Source organism: Balaenoptera borealis (assembly GCF_965194805.1).
Source record: "Balaenoptera borealis genome assembly, chromosome: 5".
In the NCBI taxonomy this organism is placed as follows: Eukaryota; Metazoa; Chordata; class Mammalia; order Artiodactyla; family Balaenopteridae; genus Balaenoptera; species Balaenoptera borealis.
Window position 1 is genome coordinate 125,272,147 of NC_138862.1, and position 18,364 is coordinate 125,290,510.

General features: G+C 46.2%; 1 protein-coding gene across 1 annotated transcript in view; it reads right to left on the reverse strand.

The window, feature by feature from the left end:
* The window catches only part of CLSTN2 (calsyntenin 2), a 657,417-nt gene that overhangs the window by 103,097 nt on the left and 535,956 nt on the right, over positions 1-18,364 (reverse strand). Inside the window, exons 7-8 of the mRNA XM_082392369.1 lie at positions 14,278-14,526; positions 7,028-7,149 (exon numbers count right to left, since the gene is read on the reverse strand). Coding sequence (XP_082248495.1) covers positions 7,028-7,149; positions 14,278-14,526 — 371 coding nt within the window. The remainder of the gene's footprint in view (positions 1-7,027; positions 7,150-14,277; positions 14,527-18,364) is intronic.

Genomic DNA, 18,364 nt, shown 5'->3' on the forward strand with positions numbered 1-18,364 from the left:
ACAGAGAAATAAGGACATCAGAGTCACTGTATTTGTGATTCTCCCCATGTCCATTATCCATTCAGAACAACCCTGCAAGTTGGCATCTTAGAAAACATCATTTGGGATTCCTACAAAAGGAGAGGCAAAAGAGGTTCTGGACATTCTTCCTCCCCCTCTGTTTAGGACACATGTTCCTAAAGGAAAGCAGGTCTCCCTGAAGACCAGTGTCCAGGGCAGGACAGTGAGTGGGGTGGCATCACTGCTTTAGAGGAAACACGGCCAATGCATCCAAGAGTTAGTCTTTAAATGTGGAATTAGAGCACTGACAACGCCCAATTATTTTGCTCATTAAGATGACTGGTCTGGACTGGACTGACCATTCTCTAATTAACTCCTTGGCACTTGGCTATAATAATGACTGAACTCACTCATTTGACTCCCATTTTGTCTGTAAGAGCAGATGCAAATAAACTGATTCTACATCATTCTAACGCTCTTTTCTCACCAAGAATAAAGAATTTTGCCTCTTCTAGGAGCTTTAGATTCCTATGCAAGTAGAATGGACCTGATGGGCAAAGGCATTGGCCTGACAAATGTGAGTATTTGGCTCAAATCCTGGCTCTGTCATTTGTTTCAGGGGGAACTTGGGCCTGTGACTTATTCTCTCCTTTATGTGGGAGGAAAGAAGACCACCTGGGTCTAAGGGACCCTGCCCCACTCACACTGGCCCCTTTCCTCTGGGTGTGATGAAGGGCCATTGGGGACCAGACATGCCCCCTACTCCCCCTGATACTGGGAATCCAGCATTCTTCATGGGGGGTGGGGCAAGGGGCTAGGACAGGAAGCGCTTAGAAAGGACAAGGGGGTCTCATTAAAGAAGGTTTAAACTTCTCAAATAGTCATGTTATGGTGTGGTTTTCCTGTGTCCGAACGATAGTGGGGTTTTTTGGTTGTTGTTTTTTTGTTTTTGTTTTTATCAGTGACCAGAGTATAAAGGTATACCACAGAACATTTGTTTGGTCTGATGATATGTTTTTAAATAAGAAAATATTAAAAATTGGAAGATTTTCTGTAGAAATCTGATTTCTCACTTCTGAACAACTGGAAGTGCACCAGGCCTGGATTCTTGTGTGGCCTGGAGTTGTGTGGTGGTTGAGTCTGAATGAGGACCTACATTCACCCAGCCAGGCATCCATACTTGCTTTGACTGCTTCTCCTGTCCATGATTATTCGGGACTCTTGCAGGAAAATGCTCTCCAGGGTCTCTAAAACTGGGCATAATCTGGGCAGGGCTGTGGGCTCCCAGAACAGGGTCATTCATATCCTTCTTCTCTCCCCCAGTGCCTGTTACAAGTTCTGGCACAGAGAAGGCAATGGCCAACAGAATGGATCTCACTTCTGCTTCCTGTGCTACTTGTGATTTTTCAGAGATGCATCTTTTTCCCTGTCTGAGCCTGGGGCACCTGTCCTCTTATTGGTCCATTAAGGCTGTCACTCAAGCTGTGTCTTCCAATAGGTGAACAGGCTGTAAAATATCAGTGGGTCTCCTTCCTAGCACCAGCAAGTCCAAAGGGCAGATCATTAGAATTCATGATGCTGAGTCTACCATATCCAAATAACATGAAAGCCAGGAGGGGCTGCGAATTAATAAAACTTTCCCATGTGAGCTGGCAGCTGGGCCTTCTCCTCTGCTCTTGTCTGGGTTTGCACATGACTAACTGCAGGCTTGAGGGATTTACATTAGCAGATCATAAGTAAAAATCCCATTAAAATGACAGTCTCCTCATCGTTATGATCCCTTTTCAAGAGGTACACTGGATTGCCAGGGCATTTCTTGGGGTTGCCTGGTAATGGATTTACTTGGCAGTCCATATACCCTGGCAAAGGCCTTCTGAGGTGTAGGGCAAAGGGGTGGGCTTTTTGGAAGCACTCAGCTCCTCCGTGACAACTACCACACTCCCTGGGCACACACCTGAAGAGCTATGTGGAGGCCCGCCCACCTATCACGCCCTGGTTTCCATGCCAACAAGCAGCATCTGTCATGTGCTTGATCTCCTGGCTGTGGAAAGAGAAGTGGAAGACTCTGATTCTATCACAACCCCTGCTACTGGCCCCACTGAATGGCCTGGCCTGAGTTACATTTGCTTAAATGTGATACATTTTATGAACATCATATTAGCATTCCTCACATTTACATCCCCCAAATTCTTAGTCTTCTATTGAATAACAAAATGCTTTGATTGTGGTTCATTCTTTGGGGATAAATTACCAACTCAATAACATGATATAAAAAGCCTCTTGGCATTTAATTCCCACCTGCTCCTCCAAACTGGGGTCCTAACACCTGTTGAAACTGTACCCAAGCCCCTGTGTCCCTGTCTTTTGAAGTAAAAGCCTTTTGCTTTAGTCTCCCAGGCCTCCCCTGAGTCGTAAAAGAATCCCTAATGTGGGCCAGGAATTTAAATACACACGAAATATTAGAATGGCTTAAAAGAGTTAATGATTAGGAATGTGAAGATATAGAAACAAAGAAGAGCTGTTGGGCCAGGAAACTGGTAACAGTTGAGACTATAAACCACCCACATAGCAGAGTCACCGAACCCCCAGTTCCCTGAAAGATACAGATAAAAGCCTGACACACATTCCTAAGTTGTTTTATAGGAAGCAGACCCACCAGATGAAAACTACTGACCAAGAGCAAGTGGACTCCAGACTGGTTGAAACCAGAAGATTGGTGATGCTTGAAACTTCACCTTGATGCCAACCAATCTGAGAATTGTGCACGAGCTGATCATGTACGCTGAGGGCCCCTCTCTCACACTGCCTTTAAAAACTCTTCCCTGAAAGCCATTCATGGGTTCGGGTCTTTTGAGCATGAGCTGCCCATTCTCCTTGCTTGGCACCCTGCAATAAATGCTGTGTTTTCCTTCACCATAACCTGTGTCAGTAGATTGGCTTTACTGCATGCAGGCGAGAGGACCCAAGTCCAGGTTCCATAACACTGTCAACACCTTCCCCTTCCACCCTGTCCTTGTGCCCTGACACACAGAAAGTTTACAGTACCCTGAAGATGGCCCTCCTACTCATTCCCTGCCAGCTACCTGGCTCCACACCTTTGAGCCCTCCCATCCTTCCCAGTGACAGGTGCCTCTGGAATGGGCTCCCACAGACTCCCCCTACCTGGGCCCCTGCCTTCTGTCCCAGCAAACATCACATAGGACTGTAGATAGGATTGTACACTGTCTGTTTATGTGTTTGTTTGCCCCATTATCATGGATACTTCCAGAGAGCAGAGGCTTTAATTTAGCTGCAGAGCCTGGCACACAGTTTATGCTCAGAATAAATGAGGTCCCATCAGGCAGTAGAACATTTATTATGCTCTGGAATCCCTAAGGTGGGCCAGGAATTTGAATATACACAATACATTAGACTGGCTTGAGCCCTTTCTGGCCAAGGCCAGAAAGTTTTGTAACAGTTACAGAGCCACTGGTGGTAAAATCAGTGAGATCTTTGAAATAATATATTATCAAGATCAAAGCTGAACGTTTCAGACCCAGAGAGTAAAAATGGTAAAATTTTAGAATTTTAAAATGTTCCATAAAAATGGATCAAACAATCAATTAATCACCAGGAGGTTTTAAAAGATCTCAATTTTCCTTTTCTTCTTCCCTCTCTCCCTCTGTCACTTCATTTCTCCTTTCTTTTGATCTCAGTATCCCTTCATCGTTATGCCAGCTTTTACTGGGCACCAACTGTGTGCTCAGGGCTACAATTTGCACTGAGAATTTGGAGAGAGTAAGACACAGTCCTGCCCGCCAGGATCTCAGCACCAAGTGAGCAGAGAGGAAGGACAAATGGGTCACTAGGATAGAGTAGGTATTGGGGAGTCTGGGGAGCACAGAGGAGAGGCAAACTACTCAAAGGGTGACCTGGGATGGCTTCCTGAGAGAGGATACTTTATCAGGTATACTCAGTTTGGGCATCAAGTGATTTACTTCCAAGAAACTTCTGGTAAGTTTCTGTCTACATAGGGAGCTAAATAGGGGACAGAGAAATCTGGGCTTGTCTGTATATACCACTGGATTGCTAGCATGAGTTTGGTGGAGGTTTCTTATATCCCACGCACTGTGGCTCCTTTCAGGGCATGAGCAGCTGTCCAAGTGAGCTGGGGCTTCTGGTCATCAATAGGCAGCCTTTACATTTTTTAATGTTAATTTCTTTAGTAGAAGAATGCTATAGACTGAATTATGTCCCTGCAAAATTCATATGTTGAAGCCCTAACCCCCAACACGGCTGTATTTGGAGAAAGGGCTCAACCTTCATTAGGAGGTAATGAAGGTTAAATGAGGTCATAAGGATGCGGCCCTAATCCAATAGGGCTCGTACCTTATAAGAAGAAGGAAATGTACCTAAGCTCTCTCGGCCATGTGAGGACACAGTGAGAAGGCTGCTGTCTACAGCCAGGAAGAGGGCCCTCACGGGGGGATGGAATTGGCTGGCACCTTGATCTTGGACTTCCCAGCGTCTAGAATTGTGAGAAATAAATGTCTGTTGTTTAAACCACCCAGGCTGTGGTATTTGGTTGTGGCAGCCCAAGCTGACTAAGACACGGAAGACTGAGCTTGAGCAAAGTGAAGATTTGACAGTTTCATAGGGTTTCATCAAGACTATAAACATTTTGCACTTTGCATAATTCCTATCTCTAAATTAATTTTAAATTAAAAAATAAAAACAATTAAAATTTTAATTAGCAAGCGCACCAAAGAGGCAGCATAAAAGCAGGTCCTAGCCATGGTTTGCTGTGTGACCTTGGGCAAGTTACTGGACTGTGGTCTCCTGCCTCATATTATCCACCTGGCAGAACTGGGGCAGAGATGAGATTGAGTCACTCATGCAGCATGCCTGGCACAGAGCGGGCACCCATGAATGGTAATAAATGAGATCAGAGTAGTTTGGAAGGTATTCAGTGACTCTCAGCCCCTCCTTCAATTCACCACTTTGGGAATAGATTTCAGAATTCCTAGATTCACTATATTTTTTATCTCTAGAACCAGAATTCCTTCCTCACCTATTTTAAATTCCAAACCCTGTGACTTCATTTGCCTGTATCAGTGCTTCTCAATCCCATCTTAGGAAATGCTGCAGGGCATCTATAATGATCTCAGCCAGTATAGCAATGTTTTTTTATTAAAGCCCCTCATGATATGGAATTTATTTTAATTCACCTCAATTCACATTACGTATTTATAAAAACATCCCATATAAGCCAAATGGCATTTTGGAAGTTAGCTGAGAGGCTGCCGGGAAGTCAAAAAAACAATGTCAAGATAGCATAATTTCTGCAAGACCCAGAATTCCTAATTCAGAGGAACATATATTAATCCAGATGCCATATTTCCCAAACCCCGGGGTCCAGCAGGATGAGATTTACTGAGAATGGATTAGGCAGTTGCCACAGGGCTCTCTCAAACATCTTTTGCATCAGCCTGGCATCCTTGACCTTGTCACGCTGCCTGATGTTCCACCATTGAGACATTCCCTGAGGTTAATGAATCTCTCTTTTAAAGAGCATATGTCAGTACTTCTGTATGGAGGAAGGGGGGTAGCAGTCATACTCATCTTGGTGGAAATGAGTTCCTTTTGGCATGCTTCCCAGTGACACACTCTGAGATCCGCCCCACTGGGGGTCTGAGGCTTAAGTAGAAAAGGGAGAGGGTGGGGTAGACACAGGTAATTGGGAAAGAGAAGGGAAAGGATTATGAAATGTTCAGCCCGAGACAAGATGGGGGGTGGGGCTTCCCTGTTTGCGCAGTGGTTGAGAGTCTGCCTGCCAGTGCAGGGAACACGGGTTCGAGCCCTGGTCTGGGAAGATCCCACATGCCGCGGAGCAACTAGGCCTGTGAGCCACAATTACTGAGCCTGCGCGTCTGGAGCCTGTGCTCCGCAACAAGAGAGGCCGCGATAGTGAGAGGCCCGTGCACCGTGATGAGGAGTGGCCCCCACTTGCCACAACTGGAGAAAGCCCTGGCACAGAAACGAAGACCCGACACAGCCAAAAATAAATAAATAAATTAATTAATTAATAAGATGAGGCAGGTGGCACCCACAGGGGGGTTTGGAGGGAGAAAACAAGACTGGGGTCCCCAGAAGCTCCCAGAATATGGGTTGAACAGAAAGAAAGCAAAAAAGAGATGCAGGAGAATGAGGATCATTTCATCTGCTTCATTAAGCAGCATCCATTTGATGACCCTCTTCCCTGCCGACTGCCACCCTCCCTTCTGACAATGTAAAACCATTGAACAAAAATTCATGCCCCCCACCTTCAAATCTAAGCAAAGGCCAACTCTGGGCTTGCTGCACTGACACTTCTTCAGCGGCACGGCCACCCAGAGAAGTGCCACCTCCGCAATCTCAGCGCTGCACAGCCCTCCGAAACAGACACTTCAAAGCTTTTGATTCCAACCAGACACTTCATTTGTCATTAACAAGTACGACACAGCGGCCCTTGTGATCACAAGTCAGAAGGCTCTGGAGTGAGGCAGAGATTTTCCCACTTCAGAAAAGAACATGAACTGCTCACAGGGCACTGTGTCACTGATGACTTCAAAGTCCTCAGGTCCCTGTTCTCAACCTGTGTCACCAAAAGCGAGGCCGCACCGTCACCCAAAGAGAGCATCAAAGAGGAGACACGGAACATTTATGACATAAATATGCGCTAACGAAGATCAGAAACTGGGCCTGGGGATCGAGAGGATCAGCTTCCCAGGAGCTCCGCGCGGAGAAAGTCGACAAGATGCACGCTGGTACCTACTGACGGGTGCAGGTTCTAGCCGGGAAGTGTGGCCCTCCCCACCTCCGACTGGTCTTTAAGGCTGCAATTTCCATCCTGACTTTAAGATGCTGTGTGTTTCCCAGAGCTGGTTTTCCCCCAAATCAGCAAGTGACCAGAACCGTGAGATGCCTACCCACTGCCATCATCCCTGGACCACACCAGCCATCCCCGCACTTGGGTGAGCAGGGAGCAAGCGCGCTATGAGCGCCATACCTGGTCCAGCTTCCAGTGGAACTCCGCGGGGCGGAAGGTGTCTGCCTGGTCGAAATCCTTGCGCAAGAGGAAGACAAGGCGGCAGTTGTGCACGTACAGGGCGTAGTGGTGCCGGTTCATTTCTGAAAAGCAGAAAGAGGATTTGAGGGGTTCCAGATTCCCTGTGCTGATCTCCGCTCCATCACTTAGCACACCTCAGAAAACAAAGAAACAGGCATTCCAGTTTTCTCTTTTACAACTGGGTCTAATAAATAGTTCTAGAACACACATAGTGGAGCTCTCTGAAATGAAAGAGGAAGATTCAAGAAAGCTCACAGCAAAACTTCTGCTGAGAAGCCATTTGGGCTTTAAATACCAACCTAACTTATACTCAGATACTGCATCAGATCCTGGATAAAATTACATAGGTTCACAAGCTCTTTTTGTTTTTTTTTACATATACTTCCGGGAGGGTCAAAGGGCCTCTCTGACAATCACATCAGCCACTCTGGGTTCCTTTAACATAGCTGGATTCTCGCAGAGTTCTGGGCTTTTATTTTATTTCATCAGGCTTGCCAGCAGCAACCACAGAGCATGTCTCCTTTTCTGCCTAATCTGTGTGCAGTTAAGGAAAGCTGCCTCACTTTTAGTTGCTGGGAGGAGGGGACATTGATTTCCCAGCATTAGACATAGTTCCCTAAATTTCCAAAGCAATGAATAAATAGTTCTTTCCCCATACACGACAACAGATGGGACTTTTCTCTCCCCTGATAAAAAAACTTCCTTTCCTGCTTAAAAAAAAATTCACATCATGGGTCCCAGCCATGATGTCCTATAGTCACAAGATAACAGCCATGGGAAGGGGAAGAACTGTTCTTCGACCAATGCTCAGAGGACTCACACATAGTAGCACACACAGAAATCTAATATGATGCACATGTTCCATAAATATTGGGCTAATGAGCAGGTAACCAGATACAGCAGAAAGAGCATGGGCCCTAGACTCAGAGAGACTTGGGGTGGAGCTGTATCTCTAGATGATGCTGAGAAAGTTATTCAGCCTCTTAGAGGTTTGATTTCCTTCATTGTATCATGACAGGGATGCTGGGCTATCCTAATGTATCATGAGAATAGGATATTGTGATTGATTCTTGCACATCCTGTACAAACCTTGCCCATGGAGGTATGAGTGAGAGGAATCAACACCAGTCCCACTTCTAGGCCTGGGCTTTCAGTTGATTTCAGCCAAATAAGCTCATGAAAAGCCCCCTGCCACAGCAAGTGGTTCAGGACCCGGGCCCGAGTTCAGTAGTGCAGGCCATTCTCCTGGCCATGGGGCTTCTGTCAGGAAAGTGACTCAAGTCAGTCCAGTGATTCTGGAGCTGTTCTGAGTAGTTCTGGGAAAGAACTCTCTATCTCTTAGCAGAAAGCAAATAGAAGAGACCACCACCTCTCTCTAGAAGTTGCAGTATATAACTGGGAAGCTTGGAGCTGCCGCAGCCATATTTGCTAACATGAAATTGATATACATATGGCAGCAGATCTGAAAAATTGCAGAGAAAAGGACCCAGGACCTTGATCACACTTTACCTGAAGCTGTTTAGCTCTGGCCACTTTTAGTTACAAGAACCCTACATTCTCTTTATTATTTTGATTTTTAATCATCTGATATCAGTTTGATCTGTATTCCCTGTTCCTTGTAACTGAAAGCATCTTGATACAATGAGGAAATGCGTGTAAAGCATCTGCCCAGAACAGATGCTCAATGACTGTTAGTTATTACAAGGACTATTACACTGCCTCGTGACCATGATAACATAACAAAATAGTGTCAGATGCTGTTTTCACAAAAGCATTACCATTCTTCAGGATGCAACCAAAGGATGGAAGGAAAGAGACTGTTTAGTTGCCAAGTGTTGTAGGTTTGGCCAAGGCCAACGTTCGGGTGACCACTCCACCTTTGCATCGAAGAAACACCCAGGTCTGGTTATGGGGATTTTACTAAATACTTCTTTTTCCCCTCACTATTGCTTAAACTGATTTCCTATAGTTTCTGCTGATAACTATCAGGAAGATATAGAGGGCATATTTCTCCCCTTTAGCTTCATTTGGAGTCAGGAGAGGTTGTGGTGAAGAGGTGGAAGAAGAATGAAAGGACAGACCTCACAGGAGTATCTCCTGGCCTCCCTCCAGAGGTTCCTCCCTCCACCGCCCTCCCTGAGCTGGGTCCCTGGGGTCACCACCCACACCAGGGTAACTGGCTCTTCACGGCGCTGGTGACATGATACACTCAGAAATCAGCTTCACTTCTTTCCCTGTCCTTCAGTGTTCTCCCTGGCAACTCCCCTCCCTTTCTTTGCCCACGTTTCTGGTAGATCCTAACGTCTTCTGGTCACTTTCAGATATTAAAATCGTCTGTAAGGGTTCTCTCCAAACCAAACACCAGTGTCTCATCAGTTAAAAGATCTTCCCCTCTTCGCTACTCAGCCTCTCCCTGTGGTTTGGTGGCCGCCAGTGGGGAAAGGATGAGGAAGGTGTGTTCTTTTACTCTTCCTTCATTCCCTGAATCTCCTCCAGCTCCAGTCATGGTCAGGGGCAGGGGAAAGCAGATAAGAAGGAAAGAAGTGGAGTCTCTTTAAAGAAGCAGTGAAGTTTGTCATTTTCCCAGGGATGTCCAGTGTCCTCTGTCACGTGGGTGTCTACATATGGGCTCCTTCATGGGTGCCCTGGCTGGTTTTTGGAGAGGCTCTGCAGAGATCCCCCATGGCCACGGAAGTGGGTTTGGGCCCCGGTGAAATATGTTTTTAGCCCTCCTTTCCCCACCTCCCCAAACCCATAAGAAAGGGCCTGTTATAATCTTTACATAGGAATTGATCTGGTAAGTGATGCAGTCCTTCCTGGGACATTAGTGCCAGCTTCAATCCCACCTTTCTTGGCTCTTACCTCTCCATTGCTGGTGTAAGTGATGTTTTCATGATTCCTTTCATGATGTTCATGACACCTTTCATGATTGCCCTCCCTTGGTCACTTCTCCCTCCTGCCCACATCTGCTCCTGCTGCTGGATCCCCTCTTCCTGGCATGCAGACCTCTTGGCTGTAGCTGTGACCATTTCTGGTTGCCCATTTGGTTCCCATGACTAGAACAGAAACATCTGTGTTCCACCAAATTGTAGTAGGGCCGCCCCTCCCCCGCTGCCCCTCTCTTCTCACCCCACTGCTGAGGCAGCCCCCATCAGCCTCTTGCCTTCACACCCCCTGGGCAAGAGTCAAGTCCAGCTTTCATGTACCCTCAACTCCTGGGACACGAGTCAAACTTCCCCAGAGCTCTCCTGGGCTCGGCTCCAACACCAGCCTGGAGCAGATGTACAAGTGTTTGCAGCTCAGTCAACAGGCAGCTGGGAGTGAAATTCCCACCTCCTCTCTACCTCAGACAACCTCGGTCTCTCTGAGTGGTTTTCTGGGCATCCCTGGAAGTGTGGGAGTGTTTCTTTCCCAGCAGGCTGGGGGACCATCCCAGCACGCTCTATCAGGCTGGCACCTCTGCCTCTGTCATCTGGTGATTGCTGGACCAGGTTGGCCCCTCTGTCTTGGAAAGCCCTGTATGAAAGTAGCTAGCACTACAGGTGGCACGTATCATTCAGATGAAACTCAGAGTTAGCAAGAGAGCTGCGTGCCAGGAAGAAGGGGTCCTGCAGGAGGAGCAGATATATGTGGGGAGAGAAGTTTCTAAGACAGAGCAGGAAAGAAACTGCTCACACCAGGAATGGAAAGATAAGGGCCAACAAAGGTGGTGTTGGAGGGGGCACCAGTGCCTCACGCAGTATCCTTGCGGTAGAGCCATTGCTGGGTATTCAGCTAACCTTGTTTCCTTTGCTCCTAGGCACGTAGCTTAACTTATATCACTGCTTCTCCCGTGGTTAGGTGGAGCCTTGGGAACAAATTCTGGCCCAGAAAGTGTGAGTAGAAGTGAGGCACACCACTTTCTGGTCTAGCTAATAAAACCCTTCTGTGTTCAACCCTCTATTCTAACTTTCTGTTCTGTGGTTGAAAATGGCAGCGATAAATAATTGAAGTATCTTGAGTCCCCGAATGTCTGGGCAAAGCTGAGCAACCTCATTCCCCGGCCCCACCTCGGGTTGCTGGACAATGGCAGGAGGAAAAACTGATGAAAGGGTGTTAGTCATCGAGATGCTTCTTGTTGGTGGTGAGAGTGGTTAGTCATCGAGATGCTTCTTGTTGGTGGTGAGAGTGGTTTTCTTTCTTTCTGAAAACTGCAATTAGCCCTTGGTGACTAATCAATTCTGTTATCCAACTATTAATAAGTTACTTCATGATAGGCCAGCATTGGTAAGTTTTAATTAGTGGACAAGATGGAAACCAGTGCAATTTTCACTAAGGGCGACTTGGTAATTTACGTCGATAGCCTTCCTAACATTTATATTTTTTGACTCAGTAATTCAGCTTCTGGTCAGGAAATAATCAGAAGCATCCATACAGGCATATACAAGAATGCTTGTTACATATTACAAGAATGCCTATTACAGCATTGTTTTATTTGCATTTAAAAGGAGACAATCTAAATGTCTAACAAAAGGGAGCCAGTTAAATGAAGTATAATAAAGCCTAGTAACAGAAGACTGTCATGTAATTCTTATTTTTAAAGAATATTTTATCACATAGAGAAATGATCTGGATATATGTAATGTTATTTAAGAGAAACATAACATAATGGTATCACATGTATTATAAAAATAGATGGAAAACTGTAACAACATTCTACATATACATAGAAGTAAAAATAATATTTCATTTGGTAGTGAAATATACCAACTGTTAACAGAAAATCCCTCCAAGTATTAGAATTTTAGGTGACTTTTGTATTCTTTTATACTCTTCTGTGTTTTTTAGGCTGCCTGTTATAAACCTGTGTAGCTTTTATAACTTGGACATTTTTCTGACATATAAAAGCTCTAATCAAGTTTTAATTTGTTCCTGATAATTTTTTATTTAGGGCAAGGAGATATCCATAGGTATTTTTTTAAGTCAGAGAAATTAGAGGAAAATCTTCCGCATCTTTTCTCGTGCCAGCGTTGAACTGATTTGCAAAGGGTTACTTTATACTGAGCCCAAAGCTGAGCAGAGCCAGAACCTGCGGGTTGGAGGGGCTGACATGCCTGTTCGGGGTGCTGCCCTGATGAAAGTGAGGCATCATCGTCTAATGCAGAGTTTTCAGCCATGGCTGCACAAAAGAATCGCCCAAACTCCGACTTCCTGAGCTGGGGCTGGGCCCTGGCATCTAGGTACTTTTACAAGGCCGCCAGGTTATTCTAGTGCAGAGCAGGGTTGAGAGCCGCTGGTCTAGTAGCGTGGACCTGAAACGCCGGCCAGAGGAGCTGGGGCCAAGTGTGTTCCTTTGATAATCGGTTGTGTTATCCTCGGCCAGTTGCTCAACCTTTCATATTCTAATTTCCTCCTGTGTAAGCCAGAGGTCTATATTTGTCAGGCCTGCCTCCCAGGGGTATTTGATACATTTCAGAAAGGACTATATGTGTGTGGGCGCTAACCCCAGCCAGGGCTGCTTTGCATGCATCTGTATACTCCTAAGCCATTGTCTCCTTGATGCTGGCTCTGGATCATGGTGGGGACACCCCACCAGACACTGTGAAGATGGGGCCACAGGGTGATTCCTGGGGTCCTGGGCTGAGCTCTGGACCCAGTCCCAAACCTCAGTGCCACCTTAAGCAGGTCTGTGGGGTCCTTCCTATACGAAGGATCTGGAAAACAAATCCTTGGCACTGGCTCTGACACAGATTCACCATATGACTGGGAAAAGTTGGGCAACTCCCCCTGTTTCAGTTTCTATATCCAGAAAATACATTGGCTTTTACCGCAAATATTGATTGAAACAGGAAATGTGGGGTCCTGGTAGTAGTATAATGTGGAATAAAACTAGAAATAATAATGATTATGACAATAACAACAGGTTAATTAGTCGAGCACAGATTTTTTAACTGGAGCTGCTAAGTGATTTCATACCTTATTTCATGTTTATTTTCCCCATTCTACATATGGGGAAACTAAGGCTCAGTGAGATTAGCAACTCCTCGATTTTCCTTAAGTAGTGGAAAAGCTGCCATGTGAACTCTGGCTGTTCAGTAGCAAAGCTGAATGGTCAGCCGTTCTTCTATCCTGTCTTCTCACTGCACTATCTGCTGTAGTGTAGAGGAGTTATCATTTATTTGGGGTATTTTAACAAGAGGAGCATTTGAAATGGGAAAATGTGGACTTACAATTTAAGATAGACATAACATTTTCATAAGATATCAGAGTATTTGTGTGTGTATGTGTTTGCACGTGGGGTGTGGTGACCAGAGAATAGTGATGGAGTTAGCTGGATCTAAGCTTACATTCCAGTTCTGATACTTACCAGCTGAATAACTTGGGACAAGTTACTTAACGTCTCAGGGATGTTTCCTTATCCTTAAAACAGGAAACACAATAATGCTTTCGTAAAATTGTTTGTAGAGATGTGAGGCACTGTTTAGAATAGGAAGAGCTAACACAGATTAGACTTCCGGCGCGTCAGGTACTGTTCTACTGCGCTATACATACATCGTCATTTAATCCTGATAAAAACCCTACGAGGTAGATAATACTATAATGCCCATTTTATAGACTGAGAAAGTGAGGCATAGAGAGGTTAACCCACTTGCCCGAGATCACACAGCCAACAAGTGGTGGAGTGTTTTTAACCACCAAGCTGTGAACTGCCTTACACAGGCTCAGCAAGCTGAAAAATGCCTAACAAAGCTTAGCTATCATCATTATGCACAGCAGTGATTTTCAAACTGCTGTTGTAAATTAGCAGGACCCTTTCATTGAAAATAAACTTCTGGAAATCTGTCTATATATTAATATAATAGTGAAGGTAGAGCTGCTTTGCTTGAAGTAAGGATGAAGCCTCCTCCCGCAACCCCACCTCATACAGCAGCCCTAAGTTACTTCTGGGGATGCTGGGGTTCTGAAGAACCCAGTCTGAAAACCACCAATCCCAGCTTTTTGACTCTTTGTGTCTGTACCCTGCCTCCCTTTCCTGGTCCTGCTCTACCCCAAGGCGAGGAAATCATCAGCCAGAAAACCAGAGACCAGAATATTTTCCCAGGGCCCCTCTCACCCTCCCGCTTTTCTCCCACGCCCTTGGTGGCCGTGGCCGTGCCTGACCAGCTGGGACATAGGGGGCAGATGCCAGGAGGGCTGGATGCAAGACTCACCGGTTTTATCTGAGTTGCAGAGGATGGTTTCCTTCTCAGCTCTCACGCCAGGGCTGGGGCCGTGCTTCATCCACATGGTGATAGTGAACTGATCCGTCAGGTTCTTGGGTACAACCCCGTCAGGAATCTTGGCACCCTGCCTGCCGTCGAACTTGAAGATCATCTCGCTGCTGTCCACCAGCAGTCCTGCGGTCCAGTTGGTGGCGGCGCTGGGGGACGGCAAGAGGTCGATGATGCCAGAGGAGGCTCCTGCAGGGGAGGGGGACAGAAAGAACAAAGGGTCAGTCCTCCCACGGTGGGTGTCCTCACGTTCTGTTTTCCGCTCCTGGGTCAGAATGAACTACTCGGCGTACTTACCCAGAGCTAGGTGCTCAACCTGAGCTAGGTGACTCGGGAAAAGAAGGGTTAAATGCCATCCTTGCCCATGTTGCTTATGGTTGGCTTGGGGAGGCATCAGTAACTTACAGACAAAAGCATTGCATGTTGGAGGACAGAGTGCAATTAACTATTATACAAGAAAAAAGTGCTGGAGGAATTTAGAGAAATGAGATTACGCTGGGGGTTTCGATAAGCAGACAAGGTTCCTGGAGAAGGCCAGGGTTTGATTCGGATCGATGGATTCATTCACGCGCTCATCCATCCGTTACCCTGTCAGCCATTGATTGAGCACCAATCGGGTGCCAAGACCCCTGCTGGGTGCTGGCGAAGTAAATGTGAATCAGCACAGTCCCTGGCCTGGAGGAGCTCAGACCCAGCAAATTGACAGACAACTGGGATGCAGTGTGCTCAGAGCTGTGATGGGGAAAGTTCAGGTCCTGACCCCATGAGGCCAAATGGTATAGCAGTTGAGAACACGGGTTCTGAAGTCAGCAGAACTTGAACCTGATGCCTGGTGGCGGCCTGACTTGCTAGCCTTGTGACTGTGACCAGTGACCTCACCTTTCCGACTCTCCACCCCCTTCTCTGCCACCTGCCCTCCCAGCTGTTGTGGGAACTGAATAAGAGACAGCACCCGCGCTTGGGGAAGCATGCTTGGCACGCCGTGAGCGGAGCTCACTTCACGTTACCTATAACTCTGTGGTTATTGTTGGAGCTGTTATTATTTCTGCTACCACTGTGATTTCAGGCTAAGGATAACCTGAGGCCGTGGGAGTGCCATAGGCAGATTTGTGTCTTGGGAGAATCACACCAACAGCTTTGTGGAGGACGGAGCTGAGTGGGCCGGAAAGGCTGGCCCAGAAGACAGGACGGCTCAGCTGGGAGGATAAATGGGCCGCCATGCACTTCCCACTGAAGCTCAGGTGCTGCCAGCAGTGTTCTCTGCCTCCTTACGTTCCACAGAGGGGCAGGGCTCAGCTACTCAGGGGAGGAGGAAGGTCAGGGGCTTCCTGATACCAGGAAACAAGAGCCAGGGAGTCCAAAGTATGCCCGGTGCAGGGGACCAAGTGCGTGTGGGCTCCCACCTGGCACAGCACTGACCCGGCAGTCGTAAATGGGTTTAATGGACAGTGGTGGCGTGTATTACCTGCCATTTGTCTGGGATCATTGGACTTCTGAACTCCGTATATCAGGGCCTCATGTCACCTAGGGGCTGCGTTTCAGAGTCAGCCACTACAAACATCTACAGTTAAAATGACACGTGAAAATCCCTCAGGAAGGTGCCATATTGGAAACCGATGTACTTCTTTGAAAATGTTTAACCTAGACAGTTTTCCCTGCAGCCTTGGAACAGATGCCCATGGGTTTGCAACCGAAAGCTGGCTGTGTGACACATCTGTATCCTGAGAGCCAGATGCTCTGCTTAGCTCTGTGAGGAGCTCGCCCTGGGAAAGGCCTCTGGGACCTGCAGTGTCTGAGATGTGGCGGCGTGGGAGGTGGGAGTGGAGATTCCGGTCTCTTAAGTTACGATCACCCTGCAGCTATGCTCAGCAAGGGAAAGTGTGGGCAGCGTTGACTACATTATTAATGCATTTTTCTTGGGGCTTTTGCCTGGTAGCATGCCTGACATATAGTAGGTGCTCCATTAATGTTTATAACTGCCTTTTCTTCTACGCGGTGCCTCCGTGAGATGCTTCCGGCCATTACCAATGCTCGCGTGAGCCTCTTCACCCAGCCTGTTGTTCATGCCCCCCACCTCTCATCAATATTACTTGTTCTCCTATAATCCGTGAGACTTATTTGATGTCCATTTTACTTATCTGATAAGCTAATTCACACTAATGTTTTAACGACTAACAAAGCCTTAAAGGTTATCACCCTCCATAGGTATTTGAAAGAAAGAACTCTATCAAGGTGGTAGCAGGTAGAGATTTGGGGGTGGCTGGGGAGTGGGAGATATGTAGTCTTTGGACCAAGCTCATCTTCCTAGAACCCCCCAGAATAATGCAACCTGGGAACAGCTGCTCTGCCCCATGAGTGAGTTGGCTCGGACACCAGGATTTGTCCGGCATGACGACAGCTGGTGACTAGGGCTCACAGAGAATGTGTTGGTTCCCGAAATTTCAGGTGGCCAGGGAGACGCAGGTTGAGCGCCCAGGGCTCCTGACTTCTAGCTCAAGCCAGAGCAGCCAACACAATCTAGCAGGGTCCAGTACAGGGCCCACACAGAGCCGCAGGCCTGAGCATGGGGGAACCAGGGCAGGGCTGACAGGGCTCAGAACTCCACCCTTTGAGGTTCCTTTTTGACTGAGGACCTTGCTGTTGTTAAGGAGCCAGTGTTCCTGCAGAATGCATGCTGTAATTAACACCTTAGACTAGTGAAGGAGCTGATTGCAATTTTTCCCCCAAACAAGTCTGGATATAGGGAGGGAGGTGCAGAGCAAGGACGAGTGGGGGGATGATATGGGAGAAGACAGAAAAGAGAAGGTTAGGAGGCAAAATTGGTTACATTTTGCCAAAGGCCAGCCCTGGTCAGGGTTATTCTATACACATATATTTAGGGAAATTTACTTTTCAGAGTTACAGACATCTATTCTTTTTTTTTTTAATTGATGTATAGTTGATTTACAGTGTTATATTAGTTTTAGCAGTACAGCAAAGTGATTCAGTTATACATATGTATACATTCTTTATTATATTCTTTTCCATTATGGTTTATCACAGGGTATTGAAAATAGTTCCCTGTGCTATACAGTAGGACCTTGCTGTTTATCCATTCTATAGGTAATAGCTTACACCTGCTAACCCCAAACTCCCACTCTATCCCTCCTCCCCACCTCCCTTACTCCTTGGCAACTGCAAGTCTGTTTTCTATGTCTGTGAGTCTGTTTCTGTTTCGTAAAGTTCATTTGTGTCATATTTTAGATTCCACATATAAGTGATATCACATGGTATTTGTCTTTCTCTTTCGGACCTCACCTAGTATGATAATCTCTAGGTCCATCCATGTTGCTGCAAATGGCATTATTTCATTCTTTTTTTATGGCTGAGTAACATTCCATTGTATATATGTACCGTATCTTCTTTATCCATTCATCTGTCAATGGACATTTAGGTTGTTTCCATATCTTGGCTATTGTAAATAGTGCTGCTATGAACATAGCAGTGCGTGTATCTTCTTGAATTATAATTTTGACAGACCTTTATCCTTAGTTTCCTTGGAATATTTTATTGGGCACTGAGTGAGTGTCAGACTTGAATAAGTACTTCAATGCTTTTTCTTAGTTACTCATCAACGTGGTGAATACGATTATGATTCCAGTTTACAGATAAGAAACTTGAAGCTCAGCGAGCCTAGAATCACAACCAGCTAGTAAGGGGACCCATCATCAGGGTTTGCCAGCCCTGAAGCCCACACTCCTGCTGCACCACCTCAATCATCCTGGAGGGAGATCTTGCAACCTCCTGCACATTTTAAAAAATTGAAGTATAGTTGATTTATAATATTGTGTTAATTTCAGGTGTACAGCAAAGTGATTTGGTTATAAAATATACATATGTATATATTTATATACTTTTTTCGATTCTTTTCCATTACAGTTTATTACAGGATAGTGAATATAGTTCCCTGTGCTATACAGTAAACCGTGTTGTTTATCTATTTTATATATGGTAGTGTGCATCTGTTAATCCCATACTCCCAATATAT